We start from the raw sequence: 17,353 nt of genomic DNA, 5'->3' as shown, positions 1-17,353 counted from the left end.
CCGTGTAGATTAGTTTTTTCACAAGTTATATTTATTATATTTGCACTTTTTTTTTGTAAATCCACAATTTCTTATTTCAATTCTATAGGTCGCACGAATTGAGTCGAATACGCTTGGTATAAGAAAATGCAACATTCATTCAAGGCTTATATTAACTTATTATATTTTTTAATTATATTTTATTTACATACGGGTTTCGCTTGAGCACAACATAATCAATCGCACAAGCATCGTCATACCTATGATATAAGACATTTTAAGTTTACAATTTTAACTTTTAATTTATAATATAAATTGAATTCAAAATTGTTAAAATATCTCCAAATGCCCAATCGAATTTAAAGTACATTTTAGAAGTAACTTAATCTCAATAACTTTTTAACTCGTAGTTTTCTTTTAATAATTCCTCGAGAGTAAGCCTGAGTATCGAGTACGCCCCGAGCACCCCTCTAGAGGCTCGCTCCAGCGTAAAGCGTACATAGGCTCAATAGTTGCGATCGGTACATTACGTATGGTACATGTGCGGGCACTAACAGCATGGGAGGCGGGCGCCGTGGCCGCGCGTGCGCCGGCTGGCCGCCGCCTGGGCGGGCCGCGCGCCGGGACCAGGTAACTGCCGCTTGCTCGGTACTGGCTCACGCTACGGGGTTAGGAGGATATGCACCAGGTGGCACTCTACACTCGTTTTACTACTAACATTACTTTAAATTAACCGTAACTTTTTTAATTATTTATTTTTTGTTCATAGGATCGCTATGAGAAAACGTGAATCGCTATTTTATTTTATAGATTGTAAAAATAATATATTAGTTATAATTCAATTATGCACTTTTTGTGTATATTCTCCTAAAACCAATTCATTGAAGAACATTGTTCATCACAAACCATACAAAAATTCAGTAAAATTTTATTATTTTTAAACATCAGCAATTTTTTCTATTTACATAATGACATTGTTTAACCACAACGAGCAAACAAAATTAATAATTTATTAAAGGATTACATCAATGTCATATCATTCATTAATGTTGTTGCTGTTTGAATTAATTCAAGCCTTTGCAAATGCCAGTGCGATTTGTAATACATATGATGGAATTTTATTTGCATAAATTATATATTAACATTTTTTAAATAAATACTTTCCGCCTGTTATGTTTTTAATAACACAAAGTACATATTTACAATAGCATAGTTCGCATTTGTGTGTTGTGGTTTTAGTTGATTGATTACATTATTGAAGATTTCCATAAGTGTTATTTTCAAAATTTAACTTGCACGATTGCACTGAGTGTCTCTTCATACTCATTTTTCTTACATTCATAAAAATGACGAACCTACATACGATTTAATACTTTTTACTACAATAGTCATACCACTAACAAATAGATCAACTAAAGTTTTCACGATGTAACATTTTGGATATTAATCCCAAACTGAAACTTTATGACCCGTGATTATTTAAATTTTGATTGTAAAACATTAAATTATACACACCATAGACAGGATTCACGAATTGTATAATAGGAATCATTAAATGTTGTAGATAAAAAAGTATCAGTTGCAATTTAATGTAAATAAATACAGTGTTTTGTGACTACCTTTCATAGTACACGACTACCTTTCATAGTACACATCATTAATGTTCTGTCGTTCATGAAAGCTCGCTCCCTCATGTCGCGTAGCTAACGTAGCGTGTGTGTGCGTGTAGGGGAAGTCAGCGCGCTCGAGCCCGCTGCTGGCGCGCGCGCGGGGAGCGCGGGCGGGCGCGCGCGCGGGCACGCTGGCGGCGGCGCGGGCGGGCGCGCGGGCGGCGCTCGCGCGGCCGGACTCCGCCAGGAGCATGCACCTGTCGCCTGTGCAGGTCCACCCCACTTCATGCCTTTGTACATTATTGTTTCAATGTGGGATCATTGCCGCTTACAGATATCAGCTTACATACCAATCAGACCAGTAATGCTTCCCAAAGTGTATGACAAATCGCAACCTGGTTACTAAGTTGGAATTCCTCATTTGAATAATTTGACTGAAACCCTTTTCATGTTTATGTGCTCGGGATCTTTTCGGGAGACTTGGTTCTTCACCTGTTGCTCCAATGTTCATAAATGGGTTACAAGTTAGCGACCGAACAAACAACAGTTTGACATGCATGACGTTGCTTTGTAGAAAGGTTGAGCCGCTGAGCGCTTCTTCCGTTTACTAATCAGCATCAAATCGGAAAACTTGCAACAAGACAAAAATACAATAGGGGATAGTACTGTTCCAATCGTAAAATTTGTAATGCATTCTACCACCTAAACTATTTACTAAGATTTACTTATTCTTATTTTTTACAGAACTGAGTACGACGCCGCTGGCGGGCATGGTCGCCGCTCGCAAGAAGCGCTTCGAGACGTAGCCCTTCCAACACCAACATAACTTCTAACGATTCATTTGTCAACGGATAGGATCGGATCGACGGCGACACGCGCGCACGGGGCCGTCGGCACGCCACACCCACCACGCTAGCACCTGGCCACTTGCTTACACGTATTATCGTATATCGTATTATCCATATGTTATTAAAGTAATATATAACCTTTATTATACCACAGATATAATTATTAAAAATTGTATATTAATTATTAAAAAATATGTGGTAGTTTGAAAGTATTTATGGTTTTATCGATCAAATGTATCCTTTATTAGTAAGTTGGTCGGCGGCGGCTGTGAAGTGAGTTTTATTCGATTGAAATAAAGTATTTATTTCACACCCGCCGTTGCACCGTTAAAAAGTATATTGTTAACTAATAATACTGACGAAGCGTTTAGTGCCCCATTATTATGTAGTTAAGTTATTACTAAGACCAAAAATGACCTTCCTCTATGAGAAGTGGCCAGAACTTTTAACTCCCACCCACCACGAAAATGTATATAACTTTGTTTGCATTGTTTTTTTTTTACTTAATTTTAATTAACTATAGAGTGTATATTGCCTTACTTCCGCACTGTCTTTCCTTCTGATGTTGTTTTTGATTGATTTTTCTAATAATAACTGGGTTGCCATTACAAATTGCCATTACACAGATGTGTATATGATTTTTATGACTAGATATTGTAAAATAGAAACAATATTCAATGACACGGCAGGGTGGCAACCCCGCTCGAACTATTCACTCGTTCATTGACTCACCTCCGTTCCTTTAAGTTAGCTGTAGACGAATCGGTTAGTGACATATATCGACTTGTAAAAATTGTAACATTGTAAATACTAACTGCCCTTGTCTTTTGTAACCATCGGTTTCTAGTGCACAGTCTGCCCTGTCCATTACCTTGTAAGGAGTTCGTTACCAAATATTTCTTATTTATGAGTTTTATGACATTTACACGAGACACAGCTATATACTCTCGAGTGGTATTTTTGACACGCTCGCCTTAACGCTGGCGGCGCCGCGAGCGGGACACGACCGGGACAGTGCATCGCTGTGTCTCCCTAGTTTTAGTTCCCTTGTTTATTATTTTTGTAGATTTATACATAGATAGAATTATATGTATGGATATGGGAGATACTATGTATTGAGTTTTAGACTACGGGCACCTAACGTTCGAGTGTGTTGGAGAACGTCTATCGCAACTGAAATATTTTGTTTTTTGACATCACAATTTTAAGTATTACAATTGCGGACAAATATATTTATTTTATAGACGTCTCGGCACAATCGTCAAGGCATATAATATTGTTTTAAACATTTAACACGTAGGACGTCAGTGTGGCGACGTCGCTTTCAAATAATCTTGTATGAGTGTGTGTTATTTTGTTACCATGTTTCCGAGCTGGGCATTCGCGAGCTGTCTTCCACGCCTCACCTTGTTGTGTATAGTCTCACTCTTCGCGGTCAAACGAATGTATGCCTCATGCCCTCGCACGATATAGAATAGCTGCGGTGTTGTGTACGTTGCTCAATAATGTCTAGTTTTGCATAAAGTATAACGAGATACCAAAACGGATGCATAGTTACGTTTGTCGACACGATTGTGTACGCGGCTTTATTTATGGGCGACCGGCACAATCGTTCTGTGCGATTGGAGGAAAAAAATGACTTTTTGACAAAATTATATGGAGGTAAACATCCAGTATATTTTTCGTAAAATTACTTCTCCCAGTTATATACTTTAAAATTAACGTAAAATTATTTGTATTAGATACGAAATGTTTACTGTGTGTTTATAAGGTATTATTTTATTATAAAATAAGTTCGTATTGTGCCGCGAGCCGAAATTACGTTAAATTATCTCCCTCTTTTTGTCTTAGTTGACGTTGTAAAGTGTTGGTTTATATAACAAAGATTTTTAAAATAAACTACTTAATACAACAATATCGTTTTATTCCGAGACTCTCGTTTAATTCTCTTTTAGGTAAATTATATAAAACATTTACATTTACACAATTTTAAAAACAAATGTTCCTATTAACTAAACCATTTTTATTAATAACAAAAAAGCTTCTGATGGTTAACTACAAAATACTACACCATTATATCTATAGGTATTACGATAGGTAACAATAACAACTATCTTATAACTATTCTAATAACATAAACTTCGGTCACTATATTATAACTTTATATTTTAAATTAATCAACTTCAGTATTTTCTGAAGATTTAATGTCATATTTCGTAGGAAAAAGTAACATTTTTAGATACAAGTAATTCACATTAACTATTCCGAATATTTATTCCTGTAAAGATAAATTTTGAAATAAAATTCTAATCTATAAGAATACCCAAACATGTTTTATATGCTCACACAATTAGATAAATAATGTGTAAAAATTTTATATATATTTATTAAGAGCGAGATTTTAGTACACTAACATTATAGGAGTATTTATAATCAATTCAGTAATCGGTTTGTTACACTTGGAAGATCGCTCAACTAATCTATGAGTTTAGTTAATAATACTGTCTAATTTTCGTATTAATGTAGCCCTAATATACAACATACAATTATTACTACTATTATAAACTTATTCATATAGAAATACTCACTTTAACGGCAATTCTCATAAATGGCATATCTTCCCATTATGCATTACTCTAGGAATTTTTATACAAACAGATTACATAGGTAAACCAAACTCAAAACAAAAATCTAAATTCATGATTTAAATAAGCCTGAATGGGATGAAGTCGCTCTCTGAATATGATGCATGTCAAAACATTCTATCATTTCTTATTTAATAAGTTAATAACTCCTTCGCCGCAAATAAATCAAATTAGTTCGTTTCAATCCATAGCTGACTAAACATATTTACTTAACCCAGGTTATATGAAATGTATAATTCAGGCAGCATCTGCTTACTCGAGAAAATACATCATACAAAAACACCTGTTTTATTGTGTGTGATTTTGTATTATATCAAATAAGAAATAGGAACAATATTTTTTGTAAACCTAACATCAATATGTAAGACAATGATATATTTAAAAATTATTCTCATATTAAATAATGTCAACAGTAACTTACATTGACTGACTACAATGTCTATGTCATAATAGTATAATAATAGTAATATTCTATATTTCCCAGTTGATACTTTCTTAAGAAGGAATCTTACAAAAAAATCGCTTTAAGTTTGTCAAAAAGCTAAACTTTTTTACATTATCGTAAACATGTCATTGTGTACATTAAATTAAAATAATAAATGTTTTGCCTTTAATCACTTTAAAATAAATAAAAAAACAAATCACTCTCTATTCATTGAAGATTTAGAATCTTGGATTAAGATAAATTAAAATCATACGAAATGAAAAAAATCAATATTTCCATCATGTGGTACTTATATTTAAGGTTACACTCACATGAGCCCGTGTGGTGAGTGGTGGCGGGTGTTCACAGCTGTATGAGCGGCTGCTCGGGCGGCGGCGGCTGGCGGCGGCGCGCGCGCCACTCGCTGCGGTGCGCGAGGATGGCGCGCCCGTGCTGCGTGTGGATCTCGCGGAACGGGACCTTCTTGCGCGGCAGCTCCGGGCGCACATTCTCCTTGTCTACAATCACAGATATACCAATTACCATCACATACACTAAGCTTATACCATAACATTTACTGTGCTTCATCTAATAAGCTTATTATATATAGCCTGAACATTTATGACATGTATTGGAAGAGAAAATTTATAGCCTAGGACACTCAGAGTATCTTCACAATGGCAGAAAACATAAATCAGGGTGATCATAGTACAGTCACAGTAAAAAGAAGCATCTTTAGTCATCAGGGATATTGGCTCAACTTTAAATCTATAACATAAAAGTAAAAAATCTATAACAGCACTTTATTTTTTAATAGAGGTTAAATACCTAATATCCATTCCATTAGTACATTAAAATTTCCAGATGAATATTGCTACAAGAGTAATACATCTAAATAAATGCTTACGATGTCGACTGCCCTGCACAGTCTTGCTCTCACTCTCTGTGACCCTATTGAAAGGGTTGTACCGCTGCCCTCTTGGTGGCACCTTGGGCTCATCATCTGGAGGAGTCACTGTCACCATTGCAGCAGCCTCCGCTGCTTCCTCAGCTTTATGTAACAATAGTTGCATGATTTTAATATAATTTAAATATTTATTACGAAATGGGCAATATTTTTTAGTTATTTGAGATAGCAGTTTAAAACTATACACATCATTGTAATAATAGGAACTGATTGGCTAATATATGGAAGAATAACATGTGATTCTAAAATAAAACTTATCTACCTTGAGCTTCATCCAACTGCCTCTGCAGTTCAGCCACCATGAGCTTCATATAGTCATAACTAGCACATGCCAGAGCCTTCATCCAGGCCTCCATGGAAGCCTGGGAGTTGGTACACAGGTAATAAGTGCGGCCACCCTCACAATGGAATACAATCTTGAAGCTATAACATTCTTCTTCTGTTAGCTCTGTAATTATAAATATTACAATGTTTATGTTGTTCTTGCTTATCTAGTGAGTAATGAGATAAAATGAGCGAGTTATCCTGGTAATTAATAATTGAACAATGTGTATTATATATGGGACATTCCATACTTCAACATGAAGCAATTCACAAAAATAATTATAAAACTGAGGTCTATTTTTTAATTTTCATCTTTGAACGGGTTGGGCATTGCATAGGTTATTTGATTATTTTATCTATAAAAAATTACAAACTTCACACAAATTACACCAACATAGAGGTGCACAAAATATATCAATAAAGTGAAAAGAGAGAGATATATCTTTTGAACTTGGATATATATCTCTCTTTTAGCTCAGAAGCTCACTTTAGCTCAGTAGCTCTGTAACAATAATAGCAACATTTTATATCAATCTTTCAGAGAATCAAATCAATATGTTTTGACAATATTTTTGATTCCTATAATTAATACAAAACTGGCAAGAAATTATATATGAATTTCACAGCCAACACTATTTGTATATCCGTGTTTTCATATTCTTAGGAAAGAAAAAAGATTTTAATTTAGTGTTTAATATGTAATGCATTTGACTCAAATCACTCTCTGTCAGTCGTTCATTTGACTCATCACTCACTCGCAAGCGAGTATAACACTGTTGAGTCGAAGAAGATCTTATATCTGGAATCATATGGACCTATGAACTCAACCATGTGATGCGGATATAAAGATATAATTCAAAATCGACGGAGTTGACGAGTGATTAGCTCTTTGGTGAAGATATATATCTTTTATATCACTCACTCGCGAGCTACTCAATTCTACACCAACAATCACATAAGACTACTCTCGTTAGACCTGTCATTCTTGATACAACTTGCTAAGAATATAAAAGTTGTACACAAAATACCTGTGATGATATTATGATAATAAACCTCACCGATAGTACAACCTTCGAGGATGACCACTCCCACGGGCTCCTTGTCACCTTTCTTATCAAAATAGAACAGCAGGTTTCCTTTCAATGTGAACCACCTTCGTTGGTAACTTTTGCCGACTTCGCCCCGCATGTCCAGCCATCCCTCGCGGTCCACGGGAGTGGCAGAAGACGCGAAAGCACACAAGTTCTTCTCATTTATCTTCATGATTAATAATTTCTTATACGTAGGTAATTAGAATTACTGTAACATTTAATCTCGGTACATTGCACAAAATTGAAATGTTGGACACTTTTAAGCTTTTGAATCTCTGTTTGTAACACTAATAGACGCGGTATTGTTTCGTAAATTCACATATATAGGAGGATATAATTATTAAAAATATCCATTACTCTTAAGCCAAAAATGACTTAAATCACTTGAAGACACTTGAAGTCAAAATTCAAAAATGTCAGGAAAAATCTGTCAAAACTGTCTTAACCGTACTATATTATCTGTGCTGCTGTCAATAGGGAATATGCACATTTTTATTTTATTATTTTAAACCACTTATCACATCGTTCTAACATAGTAAAAAATATAAACAATTTTATTAGTGTTTGAAATATTTTTTTAAAAATTATTTAAAGTATCAATAAAATTTGACACATTTGAACGCCGCCAATTTACGCGCTCTTTGAATGACGTCACGTAGCGTGATTTGTATTGATATTGATGATAACTGTATGCACATAAAGGTATTATTAAACGTGAAAACGTTTAATAAACTGTTTTATCACTATTTACATTATGGGAAAGGCTAAATAACCACTTTATAAATATTTCCTAGAGTTATTGTGCAAAACCACTACTATAAATACATTATATAGTGTTTTTTCTTTTGCAAAAGATGCGGAAATACGAAAAATGTGGTGCAAGATTATAAGAAACAGATAAAATATCTCCAAGATCGCATTAACATTTGCATTTACTGTAACAAACAATAATTTTAAAATATTGCATTGATCATCTACTTCGTTAGGTACTTATCGACTTTTACATCAAACACTATCATTTGAAACACAAAATGCATTATAATCTATTATAATATTATAAAGATAGGTGAAGATAGGTGATAGGTTGAAGGTGGTAGAACCCTTTGTGGTTCGACTCCGGCGGTACCACCGCCACACCTATTTCTACCTAATAACAGCAGTCTTAAGCGCTGCTGTGTTCCGGTTTGAAGGGTGTGGTAAGCGAGACAGACTTTTCCGAGGCGTTCCAGCTTAGTCCGCAGGGGTAGCGGCGCATCTGAGGCCGACCTTAGGTGGGAATATGTAATCCTATCTGGGGTTGATTACCGATGTTCATGGGCGGCAGTAGCCACTTACCATCAGGTGGACTGTATGCTCGTCTGCTACTCCAAAATAAAGAAAAATAATAAAACCAAAGAATATTAACAAAATAAGTTACGATCAGTTAAATATTTCTCAATTGACCTATGCATAAAAACCAGATTATTCATTTTGCATATTTTAGGTACTACTTTCAATCATTGTTCTTGATTATTCCTAATAATACTATGTAGAAAGATCGCAGTAGGTAATAAATAACACTAGGAATATAGACAAAAACAATTTTTCGCACAAACAGTTTGAATATCGACGCCGATAAACATCGTAACACGCTATGTGACGTCATTTTTCGATTCGACCAATGGGAATGCGTTTTGTAAATTTGAATTTCCCTCGCATAATTTACGATTTTTGGTTAAAGGTTTAAACAATTTAATACGGAATAAAGAAAAAATAATGGTTTAGATGTAATTTCAGGACCGTAATGTACCGAGGAAAAAAATAACAAGGAAATCTAAATCACATGCATATTCCCTATTCTGTCTGATTAGGCTAAAAGATAATAAGTCAAAGCTAGTAGTAGACAATGTGTTAAAAAAGGAAATTATAGTTCTGTCAGATCCGTGTCTATGATTGACATTTCTGACTTCCAACACCAACCTGTCATTGATTGACAAATATAAATTGTGATTATTTCTATTTATTACACCTACATTATTTTTAATATTATTTTATTTTCTACGTTACTATCACAACTACTGGAACCATAATATTTCCGTAGTCTCCATTTAATGAATATCGTATAAATATCTCCTGTCAGTAGTCCCTAAAAGATGAATATACTAACGAATAGTGCCTGAGACGCCCAAAAGCAAATAAACGAAATGGTTGGGAAAACCTGTACTGTTTGCAGGATTTCATCTTATGCAGCGAAGGACTTATCATTTTTCACTTATCCAAGTGACAAAAAAAGGTAAAAAAAACACTCCCTTATGTCTATATTATGTGCATGCAGAATGTCATCCATTTTGCATTGTATGTTTAATAATAGATCGAATATGTTTCGTGCTAGAGTGATCTTCCTTTTATCCGAATCTATGTGTCCCACATTGCTAAACACTGGTTTCCTCGAAGATTTAGAATGCCTAGTGTAACATTAACCATAGGAGTTCAATATATTTGTCCAATGTTCTAGGCTGTACAGCAGATTGATTTTCTTGAGAAAATCAATCTCACACCTAAAACATTATTTATATTTTTTTACATCTTTGATCTTTTATGTAATCTATGAAAGCATAGTCCATCTAATAGAAATTGTTTATCTTTGATGATTGATCTTTCTTTAATTTAAATGTAAATGATATTTAATTTGTAATCAGGAAAACTCTCAGTTTAATTTTTTTCCTTACTAAAAAAATAAACAATTGCTTACAAACATTATACACGGCCTGAGTTAAATCAATGATTAATATATGGTTTTCTTACAGGCGACACGAATGGCTGGTAACAGTTGATCGTTTGGATTTACTTAGCAAATTGGACAACGAAAAAACTAGAGCCAATCACAGGATATGTGAAGCACACTTTGAACAAAAATATGTTCAAAAAAGAGGAGCTGAAAACCGAAAATATCTTACAAGGGAAGCCATGCCCACTCTACATCTTGAACGTAAGAAAACACCTCGAGTGCCTAGAAAAAACACTACGGTGCGTAATGGAGTTGGTTCGGCAGTAAATAATGCACCTCTTCATCTGGACACTTATATTGATGTTGGTTCTTGCTTGTCACACTCAGATATGTCACATCACTCAGATCCTGATATATCACAATTTTGTGAAAGTATTATAAAGACTTCTAAGAGCAGTCAGACTGTAAGTGATACTGAAATACTCAATAGGCTAAATGCAACTGACCACCTAGTTAAATCATTGGAAGAAGATAATGACCAGGGTCTTTTTTTACAATTATGCAGCAAGTTTTTACCTCCAGGAATATCAAAAATCATCAAATGGCATATTGAAGCTCAGAATGTGGAAAGTAACATAAATTTAAATTTATTTGCCTTAAATTTGTATTATTCAAATCCTCAAACATACACAAGTTTAAAACATATATTGGATCTGCCTACAGTAGAATCACTGAAAACCTTTGTTATTCCAAAAACAACAAGGTTGCCTACCTCCTTACTACAAGCGCTGAAATGTAAAGTAAGTCATATGTCAGAAAGGGAAAAAATATGCAGTGTTTCTGTAGGACACATGTTCTTGAAGCCAAATTTATACTATCATATAAAATATGATAGAATAATTGGATTTCATGAAGTAAATGGTGAGCAGACACTACACCCAGCCACATACGCCATTATATTAATGGTGCAAGGAATACTGGAAGATTGGAAACAGCCAATAGCATATTCATTAATTTCGGAATATAATAACTGCCCTGAAATATCGCAATGGATTGATGAAGTCATATCATCTCTCATTGAAATTGGATTAGATATTAGATGTTTTATATCAGATCTCAGATCAGAATTTCTTTATGCATCTGATTCACGAGTAGTTACAGTGGATAACACTTACTTTACATTAAATGACAAAATAATTTTTAACATCTATGATATTGACCAATTAGTAAAAGTAGTCAAAAACAATGCAAAACCTTGTACATTCCATTTTGAAGACATATCTCAGGATGAGACAGACAATTTTATAGAAAACGTATTGTATATGTCGGAGTTATTAAAGGTTGGTACGGACAAATCAACATCAAACCAGAGTTGTGTGGAAGACAGTCAATTTGATGACGATTATATTGAGCACATGGTCACTACATTTAATAGATTAAGGGTCTTCAGGAAATCTGATGGAGAAGATGTAACTGAGAAAACTAAATTCATTGAAGGTTTTCTGATATCGATCAGGAGCATTAAGCATTTATTTGAAGAGTTAAAATCCTTAGGTGTTGAATCACTCATCAGTCATATGCGAAGACTGAGCCATAAGTGTCTTAATCAATTCCTTAAAAGAATAAAGCAAAGTACCCACAAGGATGAATGCACAAGTCAACAATTTAATAGATTATATGTTCGAAGTTTTGTTTATAACCTACTTAAGCCACCAAGGAGCAAATTAAATGAACCAAACAGTAATATTGAAAATTGCATACAATTATTAATGAAAAGTGACAATTATGAGGACTTACGTAAACCACTGAAAATATCTACTGTAGACTATAGATCAGGGTTTCCAAATAAAAATGTGTTTGATCATATAAATCGTTACTTGTATTTAAAATGTTCTCAGCAGCATACATGTGATGTAAAAAATGATATAAATGTGTGCAAGGATACCCCAGATTCAAACCAAACTAAACTTTTATGTCCTTTAAAATTCGCAGGATTTTTGCTTCTTTTAGAAAGTAAATTTATTGAATATTTTCGAAAGAACAGTAAAATATCATGTGCAGCTAATGATATCTTTCAAACAATGAATTCATGTACATTTGATACACCTTGTCCATGTTTCCCTGTTGATTATTTAAAAAGATTGTTTGTTAGAGTGAGAATATTTTATATGATAAAAGAAAACAACAGATTGTTATCGAAAAATAAAACTATGAAAACATTCAAAAATGTATGTTTATGAACATAATATATAAATGTGTTTTATATATATCTTTTTTTAATTATAATGATTGTGGGATTACTCAATGAAATAAAAGGATACCTTTAAATATGTAATATTTTATTCATAATTATTATTACCTATTTTCACAGTTATTTATAAAGTTATATTAATATCAAGTATTACGCTAATTTTATTTACGAATTTCTAATGATTGCTCCATTTAGAAAATTTCATTTCCACCTCAATCATCAGATTTGACCGCTTAAAACTAATATCTGACAAAATGGTGAGGTCTATTTACAGTTGTATCCCACGTCCCAAAAATTGACAAATTCACAATAACAAAAAAAGTCAAAAACGAAATCTTAAAAATAATTCATTCAACTACGAATCTCTTATTAACAACTGTACAAAATATTACGAGTGGTTTCTTTAAAACATGCTCCGTCATCGGCAAAGTGGGCACATATTCAACGGTATTCCCTCCTAAATCGATTTTATATACAAAATTGTTGTTATACAAAACAAAATATAAACTATATACAACATCATTAAATATTCTCAAATGCTGTAACACATTTAAAACATTTCATATTTAACTATGCTTATTAGTTAGGTCGCGGACCGCGGAGGTGCCGCCGCTACAATTAAATAATTTACGTTACCGGCGCGCCACCTATCGTACAAAACCTGTACAATTTCCTATCATCAGTTCACTGATTTTGTTGCAATTATAAATGAAAATGCTCTGGTTAGCAGCAACATAAGCAATTTATTAATAATACATTATACTGCGCTTTGATTTGATTAACTTTATTAAAATCTTCAACATATGTGGTAACAGATACAATGTTACAGTAACTGCGTTACGTGTTGCTTGCTGTTCTTATTTATGTTATATTGTCTTACAAATTTACCGACAGGATTGGAATTTGCTAAATTATTAAAGCCAATATGCTAGTTAGGGATACATTTTATGTTTTTTGGTATTACAACAACCAACACAGCATAATGGAAATTAAACTGAATGAAACGAATTTTAATAATTCAAGAAGGGCAAGTGCAGAAAATTTATAATCACACAATCACGCATTATACCATACATATTTACATGGTTTGTCCTGAGCACACATGGCCTATTACTTAAATTTTATTATTAAAAATAGAAAATTTCGTATAACTACCAAAACTGTGGGAGATTCGACGAATCAACATTGCTGTTTTATAATGAGCTTTATATTTTATAAAACGACATCTAATAATACAAATGCTAGTTCAAACATGATCTATTGATTTCTCTTTATACTTATTTTAACTATTCATAATCTATTGGTGTTACTAATTAATTACTTCCCCGATCAGCGGTTACTCTTATCATAAGACGATTTCATTAACTAACGAACTAGTTTTAGAATATTACGCCGTTCTTGCACATTGCCTGCTTTGCGGCTCAATAATGGTACATCAGAAAAGACTAAATTACCATAAATTCAGTGTAATGCAAAATTTGCGTAAATCGACACTGATCTTTGTTCCCTTCGGTATTAAAATGTACAAGAGTTGACAAGTTGGATGCTAAGGCAATAGTCAATTCGTCTAATGTATAATTGTATCTAAAAGTATAATTACGCAATCTTCATCGAGCTCAATTAAAAAATAATTTATTTTATTTAAATATACCAACAAAAAAAAAAACAAGTACAAAAATAATGATTAATTAAATGAGTAATTTTTTGACATTTCAAATGTTGAGACGAACGAAAACCCTGTGAAACGAACCTTATACACAGAAACATGGTGGTAAGAAAATATCTAAATCACTACACAAATAGCTAACTCCTTTGGTAATTCATACCGGCTTGTAACATAAAACAATAATAATATAATACATAATACAGTAATAATATATTACATAATATATAACAATGAAATAATTACATTACAACTGCAGTACGTAACTTGTGTAACACCCTTCATTTGTAATAAGAGCATACAGGATATGGTAGGATCGATCAAAATGAAGTCATCATTTAAAACTAAAGAAATATATTGTATTTTACGGAACTAATGTTTTCAGTAAAACACATTGAAATTATTTAATAAATGAGAGGGTTAGAATGTTAGAATTAGTAATAAGGTAAGAAAGAGTCGTATTTATTTCATTTGTGGGTAAAGGCCACACAATATGATTATGTTATAGGGCACGAAATGGATGCCAATAGCAAAGTTGGGGTATCAATATTAAATTTACATAAAAATATCTGGAGAATCCCCGGGGAAGATATATTAGGGACATAAATATAATAATATATTCTCAAAAATGGTATAAAAGAACACTTATGTCTTCATAACAAATGATAATCAATTATAATTTATTACAAACGTAATAAAAGGACACATTAGTTTTCTATAGAGTTTTACCTAAACTCGGTTAAGTGACATGGATGGGGATTGGAAGAAAGGTTATAGAAAGACTGTAATGGAAGTTTATTGGGTGTTCTGGGGAAGGTACAACGATAAGGAATGCCCTTACAATACTAATTCTCAATGTACAATGGCTTTTAATATATTTCGAAAACACTGCTAAGCCAAATTGGACCTTCATAAGATTTGTTAACATTTTGTATTTAACAAACTATTTATCCCGGCTTAATTATTTTATATTTTGTTATTTTTCTATAAATAATTTTAACATCTTCCTATCCGTACAAGCTTGTGCATAGCAACTTGTACTGCTCTGTTTGCTGTATGCCTTTGTATTTCAACATTACTTATACAAATTTTGACAACCAACACTGTTAAGTACTATTATAGTACCTTATTAAAATATTGTGAATCCGTAAAACAGAAATCCTTAACATCACAGACAATATTTTTTAAAGACATATATCATACAACAAACAGAGCGCCTTCATAAACAAGACCAACATTCGTTTGCCTATAACAACTACCTTCCCAACAAACTGCCCCTACTGGGGCGTCTACACACAGTAACAACTGCCTTTACCACACGAAGCCGTCTTACTTTTACACCCTACCGTATAGTTAATCTACCTAAGTACTGTTGTCATCTAATTATCCTTAGTTTGTGGTTTGATCACATTTAACACTCGAGTTGCTGAATTCGCAGATTTATTTAAACATAGAAATAGGTACAAAATCTTCATTGCAAAGTGTGACCGTTACCTTCAACATGTGAACCCTATAAATATTTAAAAACACGAGGTTGTAAAACTCATTGCTGTAGCCTATTTATATATTAATTTGCCATCTCTCATATAAATATGTCACAAGAAAACAATGTCCAAAGATTTCATATGTGGATTCTAACAATCTGCATCGCATTAAACAAACATTTAGTTATCACTGATATTCACTAAGTGTTGGATGTTAACTTCCAAGTGTAGTATTCTGTATCAAATTCTTTGTACTGTTTACTTAAATATATTACCATGTAAGTAAAATGGTAATCATAAACATTTGGGCCATTAAATTATGAACAAATAAAAAAGATGATTGAATTCAAAAGCAGCAAAATTAAAAGCAGGCCAATATAATATTTCAATAATATAGACATAACATTTCAGGTTGCCCCCGAATGCGAGGAGACCTATGCCCAACTGCAGGACATACAAAGGGATGCAGGCCAATAGGCATAAACGAGTTTCTCAGTAGTGTATACATTTACTACCTTATAATTTGTGGCTTGAAGTCAACATCCAATCACCAACTCCAATTGCCTACTTAAAATTAACTTTCTGGCCTACCCAGTGATAATACCATCACTATTCACTAGCCCGATCCTAATCTAGTGCCTACAGTGTCGGCAAATAATTTAAGACATTCCAGAAGACATTCACGTTTCAGATATGTATCATATTACATCTGCCATTACAACTTGTCACATAATATTTTAAAAAAGAAAGTTTCAAGATATGAATTGCTCATGCAATTTGTGTACGAAAATAGTATGCAGCAATGGCTGTTAAACGCCCAAACAGCTGCATTTAAGAACATGTCACACATTCACCGACACTGTAAACACTAGAAAAACACATAGATAATTTTCACAAACTTCTCCAACAGTGGACACTACACTCAGGTTTGCACTTACATGCTAAAACATTCACTCAGGTCGCTAAGGCGTTTGTCGGCTCAGTTGACTGAGCCACTCGAATCATTCCGTCGTAGAGGCATTTCAGGTGAGTGCCGCAGCCGTGTGGTAGAGCTGCATGAGGACCTGCACGTGCAGCGGCAGGCACGACTGCCGGTCGTGCGTCGTGCCGTCCAACGCCAGCCACGACAACGCGTTGTAGCCCTCGAGAACGTACCTGTTATAAATAATATTCAGTGTGTTACAAGCAAAACAGTGCTGGGTTTATCTTGTAGATATAAATACAGGATAGATAACTGTGAATCAATATGTCAAAAATCACTGCTTAAAGGCCTGGCCAAACAGAACGCGAACTACAGCGCCGCGTACGGCGTAATTTACGCCGAGTTCTAGCGCCGCGGCCTTGGACGCTACACAGACTA

At 33.8% G+C, this 17,353-nt stretch overlaps 3 protein-coding genes and 1 long non-coding RNA gene across 8 annotated transcripts in view; 2 read left to right on the top strand and 2 right to left on the bottom strand.

The window, feature by feature from the left end:
* Nucleotides 1-2,535, top strand: part of osp (myosin phosphatase Rho interacting protein outspread) — a 310,065-nt gene extending 307,530 nt beyond the window's left edge. For 2 of the 5 annotated variants that reach the window (XM_073087441.1, XM_073087440.1), the window contains exons 15-17: nt 537-609; nt 1,709-1,861; nt 2,334-2,535. In XM_073087441.1, coding sequence (XP_072943542.1) covers nt 537-609; nt 1,709-1,861; nt 2,334-2,395 — 288 coding nt within the window. In that variant the 3' untranslated portion in view covers nt 2,396-2,535. The remainder of the gene's footprint in view (nt 1-536; nt 610-1,708; nt 1,862-2,333) is intronic. The other 3 variants (XM_073087443.1, XM_073087442.1, XM_073087444.1) reach the window with 2 other exon arrangements.
* Nucleotides 2,536-5,678: 3,143 nt separating this feature from the next.
* On the bottom strand, nt 5,679-8,288 carry IPIP (Inositol phosphatase interacting protein). Its single transcript, XM_073087446.1, has 4 exons — nt 7,856-8,288; nt 6,736-6,921; nt 6,414-6,557; nt 5,679-6,024 (listed from the first exon to the last, which is right to left on the bottom strand). The coding sequence occupies exons 1-4, from the start codon at nt 8,058-8,060 to the stop codon at nt 5,870-5,872; spliced, it is 690 nt and encodes a 229-aa protein (XP_072943547.1). The 5' UTR covers nt 8,061-8,288; the 3' UTR covers nt 5,679-5,869.
* Nucleotides 8,289-9,729: 1,441 nt separating this feature from the next.
* LOC140753382 (uncharacterized) lies at nt 9,730-12,925 on the top strand. Its single transcript, XR_012103559.1, has 2 exons — nt 9,730-10,160; nt 10,675-12,925. It is a non-coding gene; the product is annotated as an uncharacterized LOC140753382 (long non-coding RNA).
* The window catches only part of skd (mediator complex subunit skuld), an 89,366-nt gene continuing 84,930 nt past the window's right edge, over nt 12,918-17,353 (bottom strand). The window contains exon 29 of the mRNA XM_073087943.1: nt 12,918-17,148. Within this exon, the coding sequence (XP_072944044.1) occupies nt 17,016-17,148 (133 nt within the window). The 3' untranslated portion in view covers nt 12,918-17,015. The remainder of the gene's footprint in view (nt 17,149-17,353) is intronic.

This window comes from Epargyreus clarus, unplaced genomic scaffold (genome assembly GCF_041222505.1).
Source record: "Epargyreus clarus isolate Ecla_fem2 unplaced genomic scaffold, WU_Ecla_fem_2.2 ptg000026l, whole genome shotgun sequence".
NCBI classification, from domain to species: domain Eukaryota; kingdom Metazoa; phylum Arthropoda; class Insecta; order Lepidoptera; family Hesperiidae; genus Epargyreus; species Epargyreus clarus.
Note: the sequence above shows the minus strand (reverse complement) of the source record. Positions and strands in the feature narration are given on the sequence as shown.